At 38.5% G+C, this 15,775-nt stretch overlaps 1 protein-coding gene across 1 annotated transcript in view; it reads right to left on the reverse strand.

Moving 5' to 3' along the window:
- The window catches only part of LOC144645502 (uncharacterized), a 137,664-nt gene extending 125,844 nt beyond the window's left edge, over positions 1–11,820 (reverse strand). Inside the window, exons 1-12 of the mRNA XM_078505093.1 lie at positions 10,527–11,820; positions 8,315–8,435; positions 7,343–7,480; positions 6,828–6,989; positions 6,525–6,602; positions 5,842–5,909; positions 4,952–5,044; positions 4,615–4,729; positions 4,155–4,316; positions 3,686–3,763; positions 3,152–3,219; positions 2,756–2,840 (exon numbers count right to left, since the gene is read on the reverse strand). Of these exons, the coding sequence (XP_078361219.1) occupies positions 2,756–2,840; positions 3,152–3,219; positions 3,686–3,763; positions 4,155–4,316; positions 4,615–4,729; positions 4,952–5,044; positions 5,842–5,909; positions 6,525–6,602; positions 6,828–6,989; positions 7,343–7,433 (1,000 nt within the window). The 5' untranslated portion in view covers positions 7,434–7,480; positions 8,315–8,435; positions 10,527–11,820. The remainder of the gene's footprint in view (positions 1–2,755; positions 2,841–3,151; positions 3,220–3,685; positions 3,764–4,154; positions 4,317–4,614; positions 4,730–4,951; positions 5,045–5,841; positions 5,910–6,524; positions 6,603–6,827; positions 6,990–7,342; positions 7,481–8,314; positions 8,436–10,526) is intronic.
- Between the last annotated feature and the right edge of the window lie 3,955 nt (positions 11,821–15,775).

Below are 15,775 nucleotides of genomic sequence, written 5' to 3' on the forward strand. Positions count from 1 at the left end.
CTGATAAGGAAGGCAAAAAGACTAAAAGCCGATCGTGGTAAAAGTCACAACCCTTTTCTTCAGATCATCACTGGTCATAGATTTCCAATATCAATCAATTAATTGGTATCAGCTGCTATCGATTGATATCGATTATTCATTTTATTAATGTGTAACGCCGGGAAAATCAATTGGAAAATTGGTAAAGGGAGATAGAGACGACATCATTGCAACACAGGCTTCAAAGCAAAGAAGTTACCCGTGTCATGGTTGAAGGGACTCAAGTGATTGACAGATCCTGGCTGTTGCCCAGTTGAAATGCTTATGGAACCACGCAAGTAACATGACATAGCTTTTGTGGGAGCGATTGTCTCTACAGTCTCTACACATTATCGTGGACAAAATGGAAGAACGTAGATGATTTAAGAGGCTGTCTTTCTTAAAAACACCCACTCAAACTCGCGTCAAAAAATAATTTTGCCTGAAACTCTAGCAACTGAAAGACTTTACCGAGGCTAAAACCAAAACAGATTTGGTTTGATTCAAAATGATTTTCTGGCCGCGGTAGGAGCCATTAAATATTTTGCCCTTCCGGGCCCGCCGTAACGTCTGAAAAATTAGAAAAATAGGCATTTTTCGAGCCGCTGTCAAATATTTCATTCGCATTGAACACCGACAATTTTTATATCAGTTGGTCATAAACATTTCTAGTTTTCTAAGAAGGTAGCAACTTTTCCCTCGATTTATCTGGAAATGCGAAATCAAGGATATAATGAACACTACTGATTGGCATCGAACAAAGGTTGAAAAATGGCCTTGAATTAGAATCGAATATTTCAATTTCGGGACCTAGCTAATAACGCTTCTCTACATAGCCGAAAAGTGTAGTCCTTTATCTGCTGAAATATGCAAAATCAAATGTACGTTTTCAGTATTTCAAAAGTTATGACCATTTGTATCAGCCTGGTATCAGCACATGTGCGAGTAATAACAACATTTCCGCTTATATTGTCGTCATTACTCGCACATGTGCTGATACAAACGGTCATAACTTTTGAAATACTAACAACTTACATGTGATTTTGCATATTTTAGCAGATAAAGGACTACACTTTTTGGCTGTGTAGAGTAGAGTTATCAGCTAAGACCCGCAATTGAAATATTCGCTTCTAAATCAAGGCCATTTTTCAACCTTCGTTCGATGCCGATCAGTAGTGGTCATTATATCATTGATTTCGCATTTCCAGATAAATCGAGGGGAAAGTTGCTACTTTCTAAGAAAACTAGAACTGTTTATAAACAAATTGATATAAAAATTGTTGGTGTTTGATGCGAATAAAGTATTTGACAGCAGCTCGAAAAATGCCTATTTTTCTAATTTTTCAGACGTTGCGACGGGTCCCGAAGGGGCAAAATATTTGATGGCTGTTAACGCGGCCTGAAAATCATTTTGAATCACAGGTAACCAAAGCGTACTATGAGAGTTTGTATGGATGTACTAAGAAGGCTTGTATGGATTTGAAATAAAGATGAGAAAAAATATATCTTTTTACCGGTGAAAAGTTATAATGAAACTTTAAACCTTACCTGGTGTCACGTTTTTGTATTTCTAGTGCTTTAGAAAGTCATACGCGCGATTTTCGTCTTAACCGTCTGTTGCATACTAAAAGAAAGACAAGGTAGGAAAGCAAATTCGAAAGGCGAACGCAGGCCTCTTCGAAAAACTCGCTAAAAGTACCTCAAAACCTGACCTAACTCGATCTTTTCCCTTCACGATCCAAGAGCGATAATTATTCCATCTTTCTATGTAATTGAATTGCATTCAAGTTGAAGTTTGGAGCCAAGAACTTCATTTGAATTCACAACTTCGGCACAAATCGGGCGCCATTACGGCCGTGAAATTCAAATGCGAGCACCTAGCTAACGGTCGAGCCTAGGGCGAGTACAAAATCCACCCCGTCCGGGGGAGACAGAGGAGATCTCTTGTAAGCACCATCTCATACTCACTACAGCCACTATAAGTTAATTTTTGTAACGTTCGGAACGGTGCACAGATTTGAATGTTGATTGAATGGGTTGCTGAGGTTTGGGTTTACCCGCCGTTACAAAAATTAACTTATAGTGGTTGTAGTGAGCATGAGATGGTGCTTCAACTTGAATGCAATTCAATTACATAGAAAGATGGAATAATTATCGCTCTTGGATCGTGAAGGGAAAAGATCGAGTTAGGTCTGGTTTTGAGGTACTTTTAGCGAGTTTTTCGAAGAGGCCTGCGTTCGCCTTTCGAATTTGCTTTCCTACCTTGTCTTTCTTTTAGTACGCAACAGACGGTTAAGACGAAAATCGCGCGTATGACTTTCTAAAGCACTAGAAATACAAAAACGTGACACCAGGTAAGGTTTAAAGTTTCATTATAACTTTTCGCCGGTAAAAAGGGATATTTTTCTCAACTTTATTTCAAATCCATACAAGCCTTCTTAGTACATCCATACAAACTCTCATAGTACGCTTTGGTTACCTGTGTTTGAATCAAACCAAACCTGTTTTAGTTCTAGCCTCGGTAAAGTCTTTCAGTTGCCAGAGACTCAGGCAAAATTATTTTTTGGCGCGAATTTTGAGTGGGTGTTTTTAAGAAAGACGGCCTCTTAAAAGGCAAGTAGTCTGTTTTTAACTTACTCTAACAGATAGAAACGTATAAAAAACTACAACTGCGAAAAACTTTCCAACAACCTTACCTTGTCTTTCACAGTGTGAATTTCTGAATTATTTTCTGTGCTGTCGCCGTCTGGTTTCTGCTTCTTGTTTTGTTCTTTAACAGACCTGATCCTTAACTCCAATAACTTCTTGTTACTCTTGTCAATCTTTTCCAGTTGAGAAATGTAACCCGATATAATTTCCGCAAGTTAACAAAGAAATCTATAAATCTTCGACAACAAAGATCAAATCCCTCCAGTGAGCCAGGTTTGCACTTGGCTGCTGTAGTCCTGGTTACGTTCATAATGTTCGATTGAAAAACTAGTATCCTTAGCAAAGAAAATTCATTTTTGTTGTTTTACGAAACAGTGAACAGGTCTAGTCTCCTTCAAAACCGTTGCGTGACAAGGACAAACATACCGCTGGGCTAGAAACAAGTCATGCACCTAAGACAAAAAAAATTGTGAGAAAAGGATACTGCTAACCCCTTGTCACACCATGTGATGACTTCTCCAAAACGATTCAGCTTCATACAGGCACACGCTCCTACAATGATCAATAAAAAAAATGTTCCCTATCTTAGTACAAAACTTCTACACTTGTGTTTATGTTGAAGTTCATTTCCCATTATTATGTTCTATTTTTATTACACAGGTTTTTTATTTAACAGGTTAAATACACCAGTGATTCACTTTTTTTATCAAGAACAGGTCAGGATATAACGGTTCACTACTACTTGTCCACAAGCATTCCATTACTGGCTTCAAATAGTGGGAAAAGGCCGATTGTATTTAAAATCTACGCTGATTTTTCGAATTTGTATCACAAGCCGTGTTAAACCCTTGCATTTTAGCTCTTAAGTTTCGACGATAAACACTTTCTGAACAAACAAAGTACAAGATAGCAACTCTATCTGGTCTCCAAAACCACTCTGCACATGTGCGTTGTTCACGTGATCATGTCTATGTAAAGGGAGAAAAACCGAACAAAGGGATGGAGAAAAACAGCTTACCTCTCTCAATTGCCTTAAGGAAAGTTGGTTGTGAATCAGTGGCAGCTCTTGCATCTCTAAGTGAATTTTCATAATTCCCTAAAATAATACAATTAGAAAGAATATGTATAATGAAACTGACTGTGCTGTAACGATAGATTCTGTGGGCTGTATGAATGGTATTTCAAAAACCCAGTTCCGCCTCCCCTGACTCGACTGGCGGAAAATAGAGCCAAAAAAAAAACAAGACAGCTCCTTTCGTTTGTTTAACCCTTAACCGTTCTTCTTTTCAATGTTTTGATAATGTGAAAATATGTTTGGTGTTGGGAACATTAAAAAATCTTAAGTGATCTTAGCATCTAAGTGGTTGAAAGAAATTTGGCCTATAAAAAAAAACATGCACATTGCAGATTATTGCTAATATAACGAAAGATATCAATGAGGTGCAAGGATCGACCGACAATCACAGAAAACTCTTAACTACTCTCACCCAAATAAAAATGTGCTATGGCCCTGTTGCTGTACAGTTTGGCATTCAGTTCGTCATCGTTGCAGTTCACTTTAATTCCTTCCGTGTAGAAGTGAATGGCATTGCTTAAATTCTTTGTGCTGTATTCATAATTTCCTTTATTCTTGTAGACCTCTGCTTTTCCTAAACAAAAAATGTTAAATGAACGTTGGAACATGTGACTACTGCAATTCTTTTTAAATAAAAATAGTCCCCTTCTCATCCGCATTTTGTAAGTTTCGTTCTTCGAATGTTTAAAGCACACAAACCCCACTTGGTAGAGTAATCGCATAACGCGCGAATCGAGAACATGCAGTTTACGAAATTTGTTGTAGTTCAAGTTGTCTGTGGCTTCTTATTTATTCTGGCTAGGCGAAAAAAAATGTGTGTTTCGATTTATACATTTTATCACAATTAGATTTCCTGTACTTTTCTCTTTTACCTCTTAAGCTGCCGTTGTCATCGTAGTCCAGTGCCTTTTCAACAGATGCTGTGTCCTCGCTTTCACTAACAGCATTCTCTTGAGCTGTTTCAGTGACGTCTTTCGTGTCTTTGCCCTATTAGAATTAAAGGGTCCAAAACGGTTTTATGCTCTCGAGACCTTTTATTATTTTTATGCTGTCGAGACCTGAACCTCAGTTAAAGTGAACACGAGTTCAGAACTCCTGGACCTTAAATACTAATAAACGTAGATATTACCCCATATAACCTTCTATTTCACTGACAACGACATGCCAAAGAAACCTTGAATACACTAATTATTCAAGACTTCAACTTACCGTGTGTTGCAAACTTTGAGTTTCTGGCAGCTTCTTTAGCTCATTGACGGACCTAGCCTTTAATCCTAATAAGGTTTTGTTATTTTTGTCTATCTTCTTAGAGTTAAGTTATATCACAAAATAGTCTAAGATAGACGAAATTAATGATACGTTTTTATTAGCTCTTGCTCGCGAAGATGACGTCATAATAAGCGAAAAAATGACGATGTATTTTGCAGGTCAGTCGTATGCCAGGCTGAATTAAGCGGTCACTGGAGCCCTACCGAAATTTTCAAAACGAAGATATCTACTACACGTGTGACAAGTACACAGGAAAATGCTTAGATTGACGTCGGTCAGTGTCCAAGGTTTGAAAAAAAGCAGCGCGTGGTCGATTCATTTAACCGGATTTGTATACTACAAACCTTTCTCGGTTATTTTACTTAGTTTGAAGTATTTGGATCCGTATAAAGCTTTACGAATTTTGATGGAAATTCTTTGCTGTTTCCAAAAACAACGACAGTCGTGAATATCAAAGTTTTTATCAGAAATTTTTAGCGGAACTGTAAAAATGCCTCAGTTAACATGCCATAATTGATTGATTAACACTGTTTCTTCCCAGTATGATCACTGAGAAGTTTTCCTGTTTGATTTGCGTCAAGGATTATTCCATTTTCCAGCAGTTGCCTAAAAATATTACCTTTTCGCCAAATAGTGACAGCTTGCTTTTTAGACATAAATCACTTTGTGCACAAATCGAAATTTAAGGATGGAAACTACAAGGCTGAGACGCTCTCAGTGGCAAAAATACCCCAGACTTTATCACATATTATGTCTCGTTAGACTCTGGTTATTTACTCAAAAGCATTTATTGGGGATGAGTTTAATCTGAAGAAATTGTCAAAGGATACAGCTAAACCATTTTCACACCACGTAAAAGCTTCTTCAAACCAATTCAGCTGGACACATGCACTTGCTCCTGGGGACAAAAAAAGTTAAAATTCACATTGGAGCTAGAGGACATGTCAACACAGTGGAAAAATCGTCAATGATCCAAAGAAAAAGAAAAAGTCAGTATTTCCCTCCGTCACTAATGGACCACACTGCAACAAATGAGTGTTACATGTATGTCGAGTAGGTACCAATAACTGATACTTATACAAGCGCGGAAAGTGACTGAGAGATAGACGCGCATATATACTAGGGCTAAATTGCCATGTGAGTACATATTTTTTTCTGCCTTCATACTCCAATCACTGTCAATTCTCCGATGTTCTCAAAATGATGTTCTCATTGTCACCTAAAATATACATCAAGAATTCGATCGTTTCAAATTTTGCGTCGGCGCTCCGATTAAATCAAATTCTGCCCCATAAAAGTAAATATGTACTCCATACAAGTTTTTGAAATCTTCTGCAATTGAAAAAATTAAATGCATCACATCACGTAGTCCAGCCAAAACAGGAGAATGTTTCTTTTACTCGTTGTCTGAAACTCCGGCTAGGTATGTTACAGATGATAACCCCCTTAATCGCGCTTTAAAACTGTTGCGTGAGGTCAGTTCGTTGAACGTACTAGGATATCAAAAACTTACCTCTAACAATCGCTTTGAGGAAAATTGGCTGCAATCGAGTGGCAGCTTTTGCATCATTCAGTGAATCAACATACTTTCCTGTCAAAGAAATCATCGCACTCATTCAACTCTGTAAGCCTTTAGAAGAATAAAGACGAGACTGATCGTAATTAAAATTTATGAAGGCTGCAGTCGAAACGTCTTCAGATATTCCTCGGAAATCTTCTGTGGTTTTATTTAACGTAGGTATGAAATATGTTTGGAAAACGACGGCACTGGAGGAATTGCATAACCTTGTATATTGAAGGGCAAATAAATGCCTACCCAATTTGAAATTTGCTATCGCCCTGTTGCTGTACAGCTTGACATTCATTTGTTGATCTTTGCAGTTCACTTTTAACCCTTCAGTGTAGAAATGAATGGCATTGACAAAATCTCTTTTCCGGTATTCCTCATTTCCTTGATTCTTGTACACCTCAGCTATCGCTAAAACAAAAACAATCATAGGACTGTTACTGGTATCGAGGGTCCGATTACACTACTTGTTCTTAGGTTTATAGGTTTCCTGTCATTACTGAAATGTCTATTTATAAGGGCCGTACAAGTGTGCATGTAATAATTGCGTCAAATTCCAACATCACGCTCTTAGTTAAAAACATTGTGCAAAATTGGAAGATTCTTTCTCTGTAATTAGTAGTAATATAGCAGACTCCCTTTAACAACGTAACAGGAAGAGAGATTACTCGTCTTCATAACCTTGAAACAATTAACAATCAACCCCTTTTGAAAAAGAAAGGAATATTTCCAACCAATAGATCACAGTGGTCGGTTCCACTCACCTCTTAAGGTGTCATCATCAAAATCCAGTGTTTCTTTAGCAGGTGGTGTGACGTCAGTTTCAATTGCAACTTTGATTGGACTCCTCGCCATGGATGTTGGAAGTTTTCAGTGTGAAGGTTTACTGATTGTTGAAACACCTTATAGTTTTAGTCAAAATATTTAAAAACAAAATTTCCATATAAGGCAATGGCCGTATAATATTGCACAGAAGATAATTGATCACAGGTTATCCCTACACAAAAGTTACAAATGGCGAACACCAAGGGGATATGTCAAGAATGGTTGTTAAAATAACTGAATTTCCAATAAGATCTACAGAATCTCTCTCTGTTTTCTAATCAAAATCCTTGGTGTTTTGTTTTCGATGCGTTCAGTTTAATGGAACTCCCGTGGTGAGTTTACACTTCGACACATTTAATTAATGCAGAACTGTTCTAGGTTATTTCCCCTAAAAATACAGCGCCGAAAATTCTCACTTTCTATAAATGTACTCATTTTGATTCTCATTATATTTTATCAACTAACTCAGGGAGGTTTGGCGTGAAAAAGGTGGACTTATTCAACTTAACGTATTTTCAAAACTTGGCTAAAAAGTTGAAATACTCAGAGATCACATTCAAACTTACTTATATTGTATATTCGTGGCTACTACTGAACTAAGCCATTTACACTGTACTAGCTATAACGAAGGAAGAACATTTTTAAAATCCCCTGTGTGTGCCAAAGTGTTCCACTATCATAGATAAATTTCGCCTTCGTATTTTCGTTGACTTGGTGAATGTAGTTTGACATATCGCTAGTATGAAACCTACTTTTAGTTTAGATTTACGCTGTTTTTCGTTCAAACCCAGATGGGAAGCATAACAGCCCGAATCAAACCGGGCCATTATTACGAAAGGCTAGCATAAAACTTACTACAGTACATTAGACAGGTGAAGTGACCGCGCATAAGAACAAGTACAAATACGTACCACTAATAACGAAAACTCTCTTGAAGCGTGTTTCACTGTTAGTCTCATATTGATCTCTGTAAGACATTTGCGGTAATGTTGCTCCTGTAAAGGGTCGTGAAACACTCGCAATCATCAGTTTCTGTGTAAAGAATTCACCAGCAGGTGGAAAAGGAATATTCGTAAGTAGCCTGCGTAGCAAGCGTTCCCGTGCGAGCGAGTGCTGCTATGCGTCGCGCGGCCGCGCGAAAATTGGCGCGAGAGCAAAAAAGGGAAAGGAGCGGGGAGGGGGTTGGGAAGCGAGGGAACGCTTGCAAGCAAACCCCACGATTCTGAAAAACGCCCACCGATTTTTCCGGTTGATTTCACTCGTTGATTGACAGCTTTATCAACAAATTAACCAATTACATTTGACGGAAATAAAATTTACTTCCTTCAAAACAAAATCGTCTACGTGAAACCTTGTCAAAATATTCAAACCCGCGAAACACTCTTGTGATGTCCGAAACACCAAACGATCGCTGTAGAGTTTGTCGATGCAATTTTAAAATTATATTTGGTACAGCATCTCAGCCGGGAAGAGCTGGTTATATTTCTTTAGAATATCTTTGTAAACCCTCGAAGCGAAAATATTCATACGAGAAATCCTTGCCGATTTTTGCAGAGCTATTTGAATCGAAGTTGTGGAAATCCCCAAGCTATTTTCATAGCGCGTTTGTCATCCTTGCGCTCGCATAATTAGAAATTTTGGGACACTATACGAACTCGTACAGAGTTCGATAGGAAGCGAGGCTGCTGCTTGAAAAACTCAACCAAAGCCAATGTTTCAATCTACTTTATTACCAATATTCGATAATATATTGCAATATAACCGCTTACTACAATAGTGCACAAAGAAATCTTCAGTTTTTTAAAATACGTATCAAAGTTGTAAACAGTGGCGAAGAAGCTCACCTCAATCCCGTCCAAGTTTCATTTGTATGACTTTCGTCTACAAGAGCGGCTAAATTCTCATTAAATGCGGAATTCTTCCATTTTAGTGAATCAATAAAATGCCTGTCCATGGCGGCTTCAGCTGAAGCGTACACAATATTAAATTTCCCTCGGTGTATGTCCTCTAAACAGTCAAACTTTTCATTATTGCGGTTTTCGGTGAAATGCGACAGCCAACGAACCATGAAAAACAGAAACAAACAAAATGGATCGAAATCTACCAATCACAACTGACAGACTTGACCTTTTGACCCGAATGAAGCGAACTTCTGTTTCCCGAGAGGTCCGCTAAGATGATTGACGGCAGCAAAAAGCGTAAACCGTTGTTCTTTGAACTTTGAACAGCAAGCACGAATATGTCAAACTTGTCAATCAACATAACTACGCCGCACCAATCAGAGACCCCGTTCGTGGGCGAACGGGTTTTTCAGAATCGTGGGGTTTGCTTGCAAGCGTTCCCTCGCTTCCCTACCCCCACCCCCCTTCTTTTCCCTTTTTTGCTCTCGCCACAATTTTCGCGCGGCCAGAATCTTTCGCTCTTCGCCAGAATATTCGTTCGCGCCCGACACATAGCAGCACTTCGCTCGCACGGGAACGCTTGCTACGCAGGCTAATTCATAAGGGAAATCCCCCCACCCCCGATAATGATTGTTGTATTCGAATTAGAATATTCATAAGGGGAACCCCCCGATTCTTAAAAAACTTCAACTTCTCTGAATAATTTAAACATTCAGGCGCGTTTCAAATACAAATATGGTGTCATTGTAAAAACGCTAAATTACAGACAGTGTGCATGCTTGCATTAATTGAACGACTTTAAATTACGTTTTCGTGTGACAATCTAGAATGATTTTAATCGGTTTCTATACGAAAGAATCACCGGCTAAAGGAAAGTGATCTAAAATGTGCCAGCTTCAGATAAAGCCAACCAGAATATAAACAGTCTCTAATCTCAAGAAACAGCTTCGAATCACTTGCAGCCTCGATACATGGTAACAAGGATAACTTATCTCAAAATATGACTTTCTTAAACCAGCGTTTAGTGCCGAACATTTGTCTACTTGACACTGGTCATAGGGATTTTATTTGGTCAAGCCTGGAAGTGATTTTTTTAACCCCTTTGCATTTCCAAACAAAGAAAGATTACCGTCAGGAAGATTTGAATGAGACTTTCTTTCTTACATCCAGGCATTCGGAATATTTGTGGGTAAAGTGGCTAAAACTGTTAAAATTTGATTACCTTCATGACGAATTCAAAGTGCTGCGTCTCAAAAGCACAGATGCCAGTTTTATTTTTCCAGACGGTGACAAACCATATTTATAATTCGATACATCTTTTTCTTCCTTTTCATTGGCCGAAACAATTTGCAAACAACCGCCTGAAATAATGGTCTGCTGATACGCAATAGCGTCAAATCGTAATTTTGTGCAAACAATTATTACTTGCTCGTGCGTTGTAGTGTCCAATTCCGAGAAAAAATGCCAGCTGTTTTTCCAGAGTTGCTGGAGAGTGATTTGAATTTTCTACTTGGCCTAGAAACAAGCACAGGGATCGATTAATAAAACAATTCTTGTCGATCTCCGTTCTGATATTGCAAAATATCGTGATATGTCATTATCTTGCAGATCATTTATTGCCTTAGCCCAGCTTCAGCAAATAATCGATCTTCTAGCCAATGACAAATAACGATATTTTGCTAATCCCCGTCCAAGTTATTTAACAAATAAATATATAATTTAGAATGCTCGAGGTTTTTCTACCTACCTCTCGTAGCTTAATTAGCGACAAACACTACTGTCGACTTGCAGGACACCACAGTATAACAAAGACATTGCATGACTAACTATGAATATCCCGACACTGATTATGTTATTGCCGTAATCTGTTTCGATTTCGATTACGATTTGAAGGATAAATTCTGTTGAATGTCGGTATTAGTAGACTCGTTCAAAGAAAATCATTTGAAGTAGACTCGTCCCGACCCTCTGGATAAGTAAACCAATATTTATCCTGTAAGGTACGTGTTTTTAAAGGGTAATATGTATATATTTTTGTCCTCCAAAAGGGGGATGAGTATTAACTCTCAAAGCAATATTTAAGGGAGATGTCTATGTTTTAGAATTAAATATAATAATATAGAAAAAGTCAATCTTAAAATTTTAAACATCGACGACAGAAAGTGAACGGAAAGGAATGAACAACTACAAATGCCGAATGGGACACAAGAGGCACCTCTGTAAACTTCCTTTGGTAGCTGCAAGTATGCAAATTTAATAAGTGTTTGTATTACCATGGCTTTTCTAAGTTTGGCAGGAAAAAGGATAAAAGGATAGGTACAAAGGAAGCGGTTAGCCATAAGCCAAATGGCCAATACTGCCAAAGCTCATCCCGGTTTCAGTATGACACTGGTTTAAATGCGCGAGTGTTGAGTTAGAGGTAGAATATTCATAAGAGGAACCCCCTCATTCTAAGAAAACTGAAACATTTCTCTGAATAATTCAAATTACTTTCGTTTTAGAGAAAAGGTAAACATTTGGGAGCGTTTCAAATACGGTGTCCTTACAGGCAGTGTATTTGCACAAATTCCAGAACTTTACATAAAATTGCTGTGTTATGCTCGAGCTAATTTCTGTACATAACCAAGCTTGCCATTCAAAACTACGTGCCTAGTAACCAAATCTTTGCCGAGTCATGCGTTCACAATGATATCATACGCCAAACGTCGACAAAAGCGACGGATTTCACTTGTACACTACTGATAACGTGCTGAATTCAACTACTGATGCTATATTTAGCCCTTAAAATCGAATTTTATCAAACACACATTAACTAGAACATTTTGAAGTCTACTCCAATAAATCCTATTTGGTCCTATTTCATTCGAGAACCAATTCAATTCCTCAATTTATAAATATTAGTAAACGGGTATAAGTGGATGAAAAGAATATTTTAAGATTTAACTGAGCAATGTTGAACAATACAAGAGCAAAAAGGAGCTATAAGCGGAGCCAAAATATTAAACTTTAAGAGTACACGAATCGGAGAGACAAAGCTAGGTAAAAATATAATAATACGTACCACTGGTGACGAAGGAAATCGCAACTAAACCTTTTCTTCGGGCACCTTAGTCTTTTTTAGACGATTGCAGAGTATATTTCTCACTCATTTGAAGAAAGGGGAATAAATGACTTGCAAAACTTTGGAAGGAACAGATCCATAAGCTGCATTTTCAGACTTATCGCGAGACAGCTGTCACTTTGAAACGTTTGAAATGAACTTGGAATATTCATAAGGGGAATCCCCTGTTTCTGAGAAAGTTGATTGTCCTCGTGATCAATTGTTATGCATATGACACGAATCAGGCAATGAATTAGGCTGTTGAAGTGATAGAGCTAAAGTGTCGTTTGCTAAAAGAACATAATAATATTCAACTGACATGTTCAAGTTTTCCCTTTGTCGTCTTGTTGAGTCATAATCTTATTCGTATGGACGGGCATGTGTCACACTCTCGAAACTGAAAGTGCTTTCACATGCTTTATACATTACAGTGCTTATACAGTGCTTGGCCTAAGAATGTACCGTATAACATATAGCACGCGTGTAAATAAAGCAGAAAATTTCATCCTTAAAACTGATCATTCTCTTCCCAATGCAGGCACGGTACACTTGCCTTACCAGTTCCATGCAAGATCCTTTAAAATCAATATGCGGGCGAGCATGATCAATCAACTGACATAGAGTCTTCACGCAATGCGTGAAAATTGTGCAACCTGACCTCCGTCGTCCGTCTGAAATTTTATAACGCCATCCAAGCATTTTGGACAGACCCATTCGACAAAAACTTGGATACCTAAATTTCTAGTGATATGGGTATCCCCTTCCAATATGTCAGTTATTGGTATCCTTAACTACAGAATAGACCGAAGGTAAAAAGTAAAAGCTATTAAGACACATGGACGAAAAGCATTGAAACGAGAAACGCTTAGCTAAAAAGATAATTTACAGACCTGTACGTGCCACGAAAATAATAAAAACAAAAATAAAAAATAAAGTAAGAAAAATCCTTTATGTATACAGATACAGTACCTCAGGAGTGAATACAAGTGGATAGTGAATGATTATTACACCTTTACCTTGGTGTAGTTTATGTGCAAAAAATTTCTCATTTTATTTCTGATTGGTCACAAGCCTGATGCCCGCCTTTCACTTAACCTTTTTTTTTATAAACATCACAATACTCAGCAAGTTCATTTGTCGCAGTTACAAACATGTAGATGATGTTGTCAGATTCTTGATAAAATGACGGTAGAACCATATATTTCTACTTACCACATAAACTTGTCCAACATACAGACCAGTGCATTTTCCCAAGCCATTAAGGATGGAGGTATCATACTCAGTGAACCCAAGAAAGTTATACCACCAGAAACATTTTATTTAGGTAAGAGGTTCTGGGGCTAATGTACCATATGAATGTGCGGTATTTCTTCAAAGTGGCACACATGCCAGGCAAGGTGGGGGTGGTGGGAGGGTTTGGTGCATGTTGCCGCAGGCATTTGTAAAATTGATGCTACTTGAAAACATGACTTTAAGGCGAACTGGGTTAAAAATATACGAATTTTTATATAACAGTGACACATTCTATACGTGTAGATGTGTTTGCAATTACAAATTTTATTTGAAAGTAAAGTTCCAATGTAATTATTAGGTAAATTTTAATACCTAATCGTACCTTTTTGGTAAGCTTCGGTAGCATATCAGGCGAGATTGGTCGAGCCATGGTTCGTATTTTGGCGAGACGCAATCGAGCCAAAATACCCATGGTGAGACCAAACGAGCCTGATATGTAGCCGAAGCGTACCAAAAAAGTACGATGAGGTATTTACCGTACCCAAATTCAGCCAAAAATCCTGTTATGTTTATCGCTCTGTTGAAGCCATGCTTGCAAGGTACGTACTGCAAATTGTGTTGACTTAGTCTTCAACACTTTAACCAAGTTCCTCTTCTGCATTTTGTCCACTCGTTTGTTTAATGTTTTATTCCCTAAATTTTCAAAATCAAAATTAAGCGAAAAATTTGAAAATTCCGACTCCGTTTTACAGTCTGAATGTCTCAGTACTCGTAGGCAAACATCGCACAATTGGCGCTTAAGTTTAGTTTTGGCGGGAAATTTTTCCTCTCTTTACGACCGCTAAACACCGCTAAATTTGAAATTACGAAGTTCTGTTTTATTGGTAAAGCCTCTTTTTAATTCATCGTACAGTACACTACTTTACTTCAAAGTGACCGTGATATAGTGGCATATCAGTTCAGTGACTTGATATCGTAGGATATCAGGACAGTAGATCGCGCTTCTTGGATTGGCTACTTGCCAATTTTGGTACGGTAAACTGGGAGAATCAAAATTCTGCGAATCCTCTTCGCTCCAAGAGCCTTTTATGATGGAGCCAAATTGAGTGGGGTTTGAAGATCAGAGGGGCACAAAACTCACTGTTTTCCATGGGACCAGTCATTGTGATGCCTCACAAATTCTTCTCAGTTTCATTCAAAGCCATTCTAATCGATGGGATGTGCACACACATTTACATATGCACAAAACTTCATAGATATACCACATGATTACGGCATGTTCAATGTTCAAGCATTTTCCTCAGGAGTTGTGTTGTGATCCATCTAGTTGTGATCCATCTAGTGGCGGGGAGGAGGATTTGAACCCGCGACTTCCGGATTACAAGTCTAGCGCTCCAACCACTTCCAGAGAGCCAAACGCTGGTAGAGCCAAAAGGGGTGGAGCAATAATTAAGAAAGTACTCCAGCTTTTAGTCTCGCCCCACCTCCTTAGTCTTCGGTGGCTCTGACACCATTGAGTCTGGGCGCCTTACTCCTGTGTGTATTTCTGTGATATCAAAGGGTACAGTTACCCTGTGACGTCACTGCTTTCGCAATGTTACCCGCTCATGGACATTTGGTGATAGGCAGTTTCCTTGTTAGGTGTCATGTGACCATGTACAACCCAAAAGAAGAAGAAGGAAAAGAAGAGCTATATGACATAATTTTTATTTGCCACGCATTTCAGCGCTTAAACGATTCTGCGCAAAATGTGTCAGCGTGCGAACACGTGGAGTAGAAGCGTACTTCGCGAAATTTTCATGTTAGCTTGACATTAAGGTTGTTGGGATGCTGTTCTACTACTTTCTCAAGATACCAGCTGACCTCTCTAGAAAATAATCTTTCAGGAACCTTTATACCGTAAAATTGCCGAAGCCCACCCCGTCTCCCCCTCCGTTTATACTCCTCCCCCTGGTTAACGGCCAATCTGTCTCGGCTAGTAAAAAAGAGAGACCTATTCCCGTTATAAGCCCGACCGGATAAAAGCCCTTCCCCATCAAACTGCTTTCACATAACGTCAGATTGAATGTCCTCAAAGGACACGCCCCACGGGCGAAACAAGGTAAACCCGGTTTCAAGAGAACTTTCGTCGCTCCAAA

The sequence above is a fragment of the Oculina patagonica genome, chromosome 3, assembly GCF_052425735.1.
Source record: "Oculina patagonica isolate OP01 chromosome 3, crgOcupat, whole genome shotgun sequence".
In the NCBI taxonomy this organism is placed as follows: Eukaryota; Metazoa; Cnidaria; class Anthozoa; order Scleractinia; family Oculinidae; genus Oculina; species Oculina patagonica.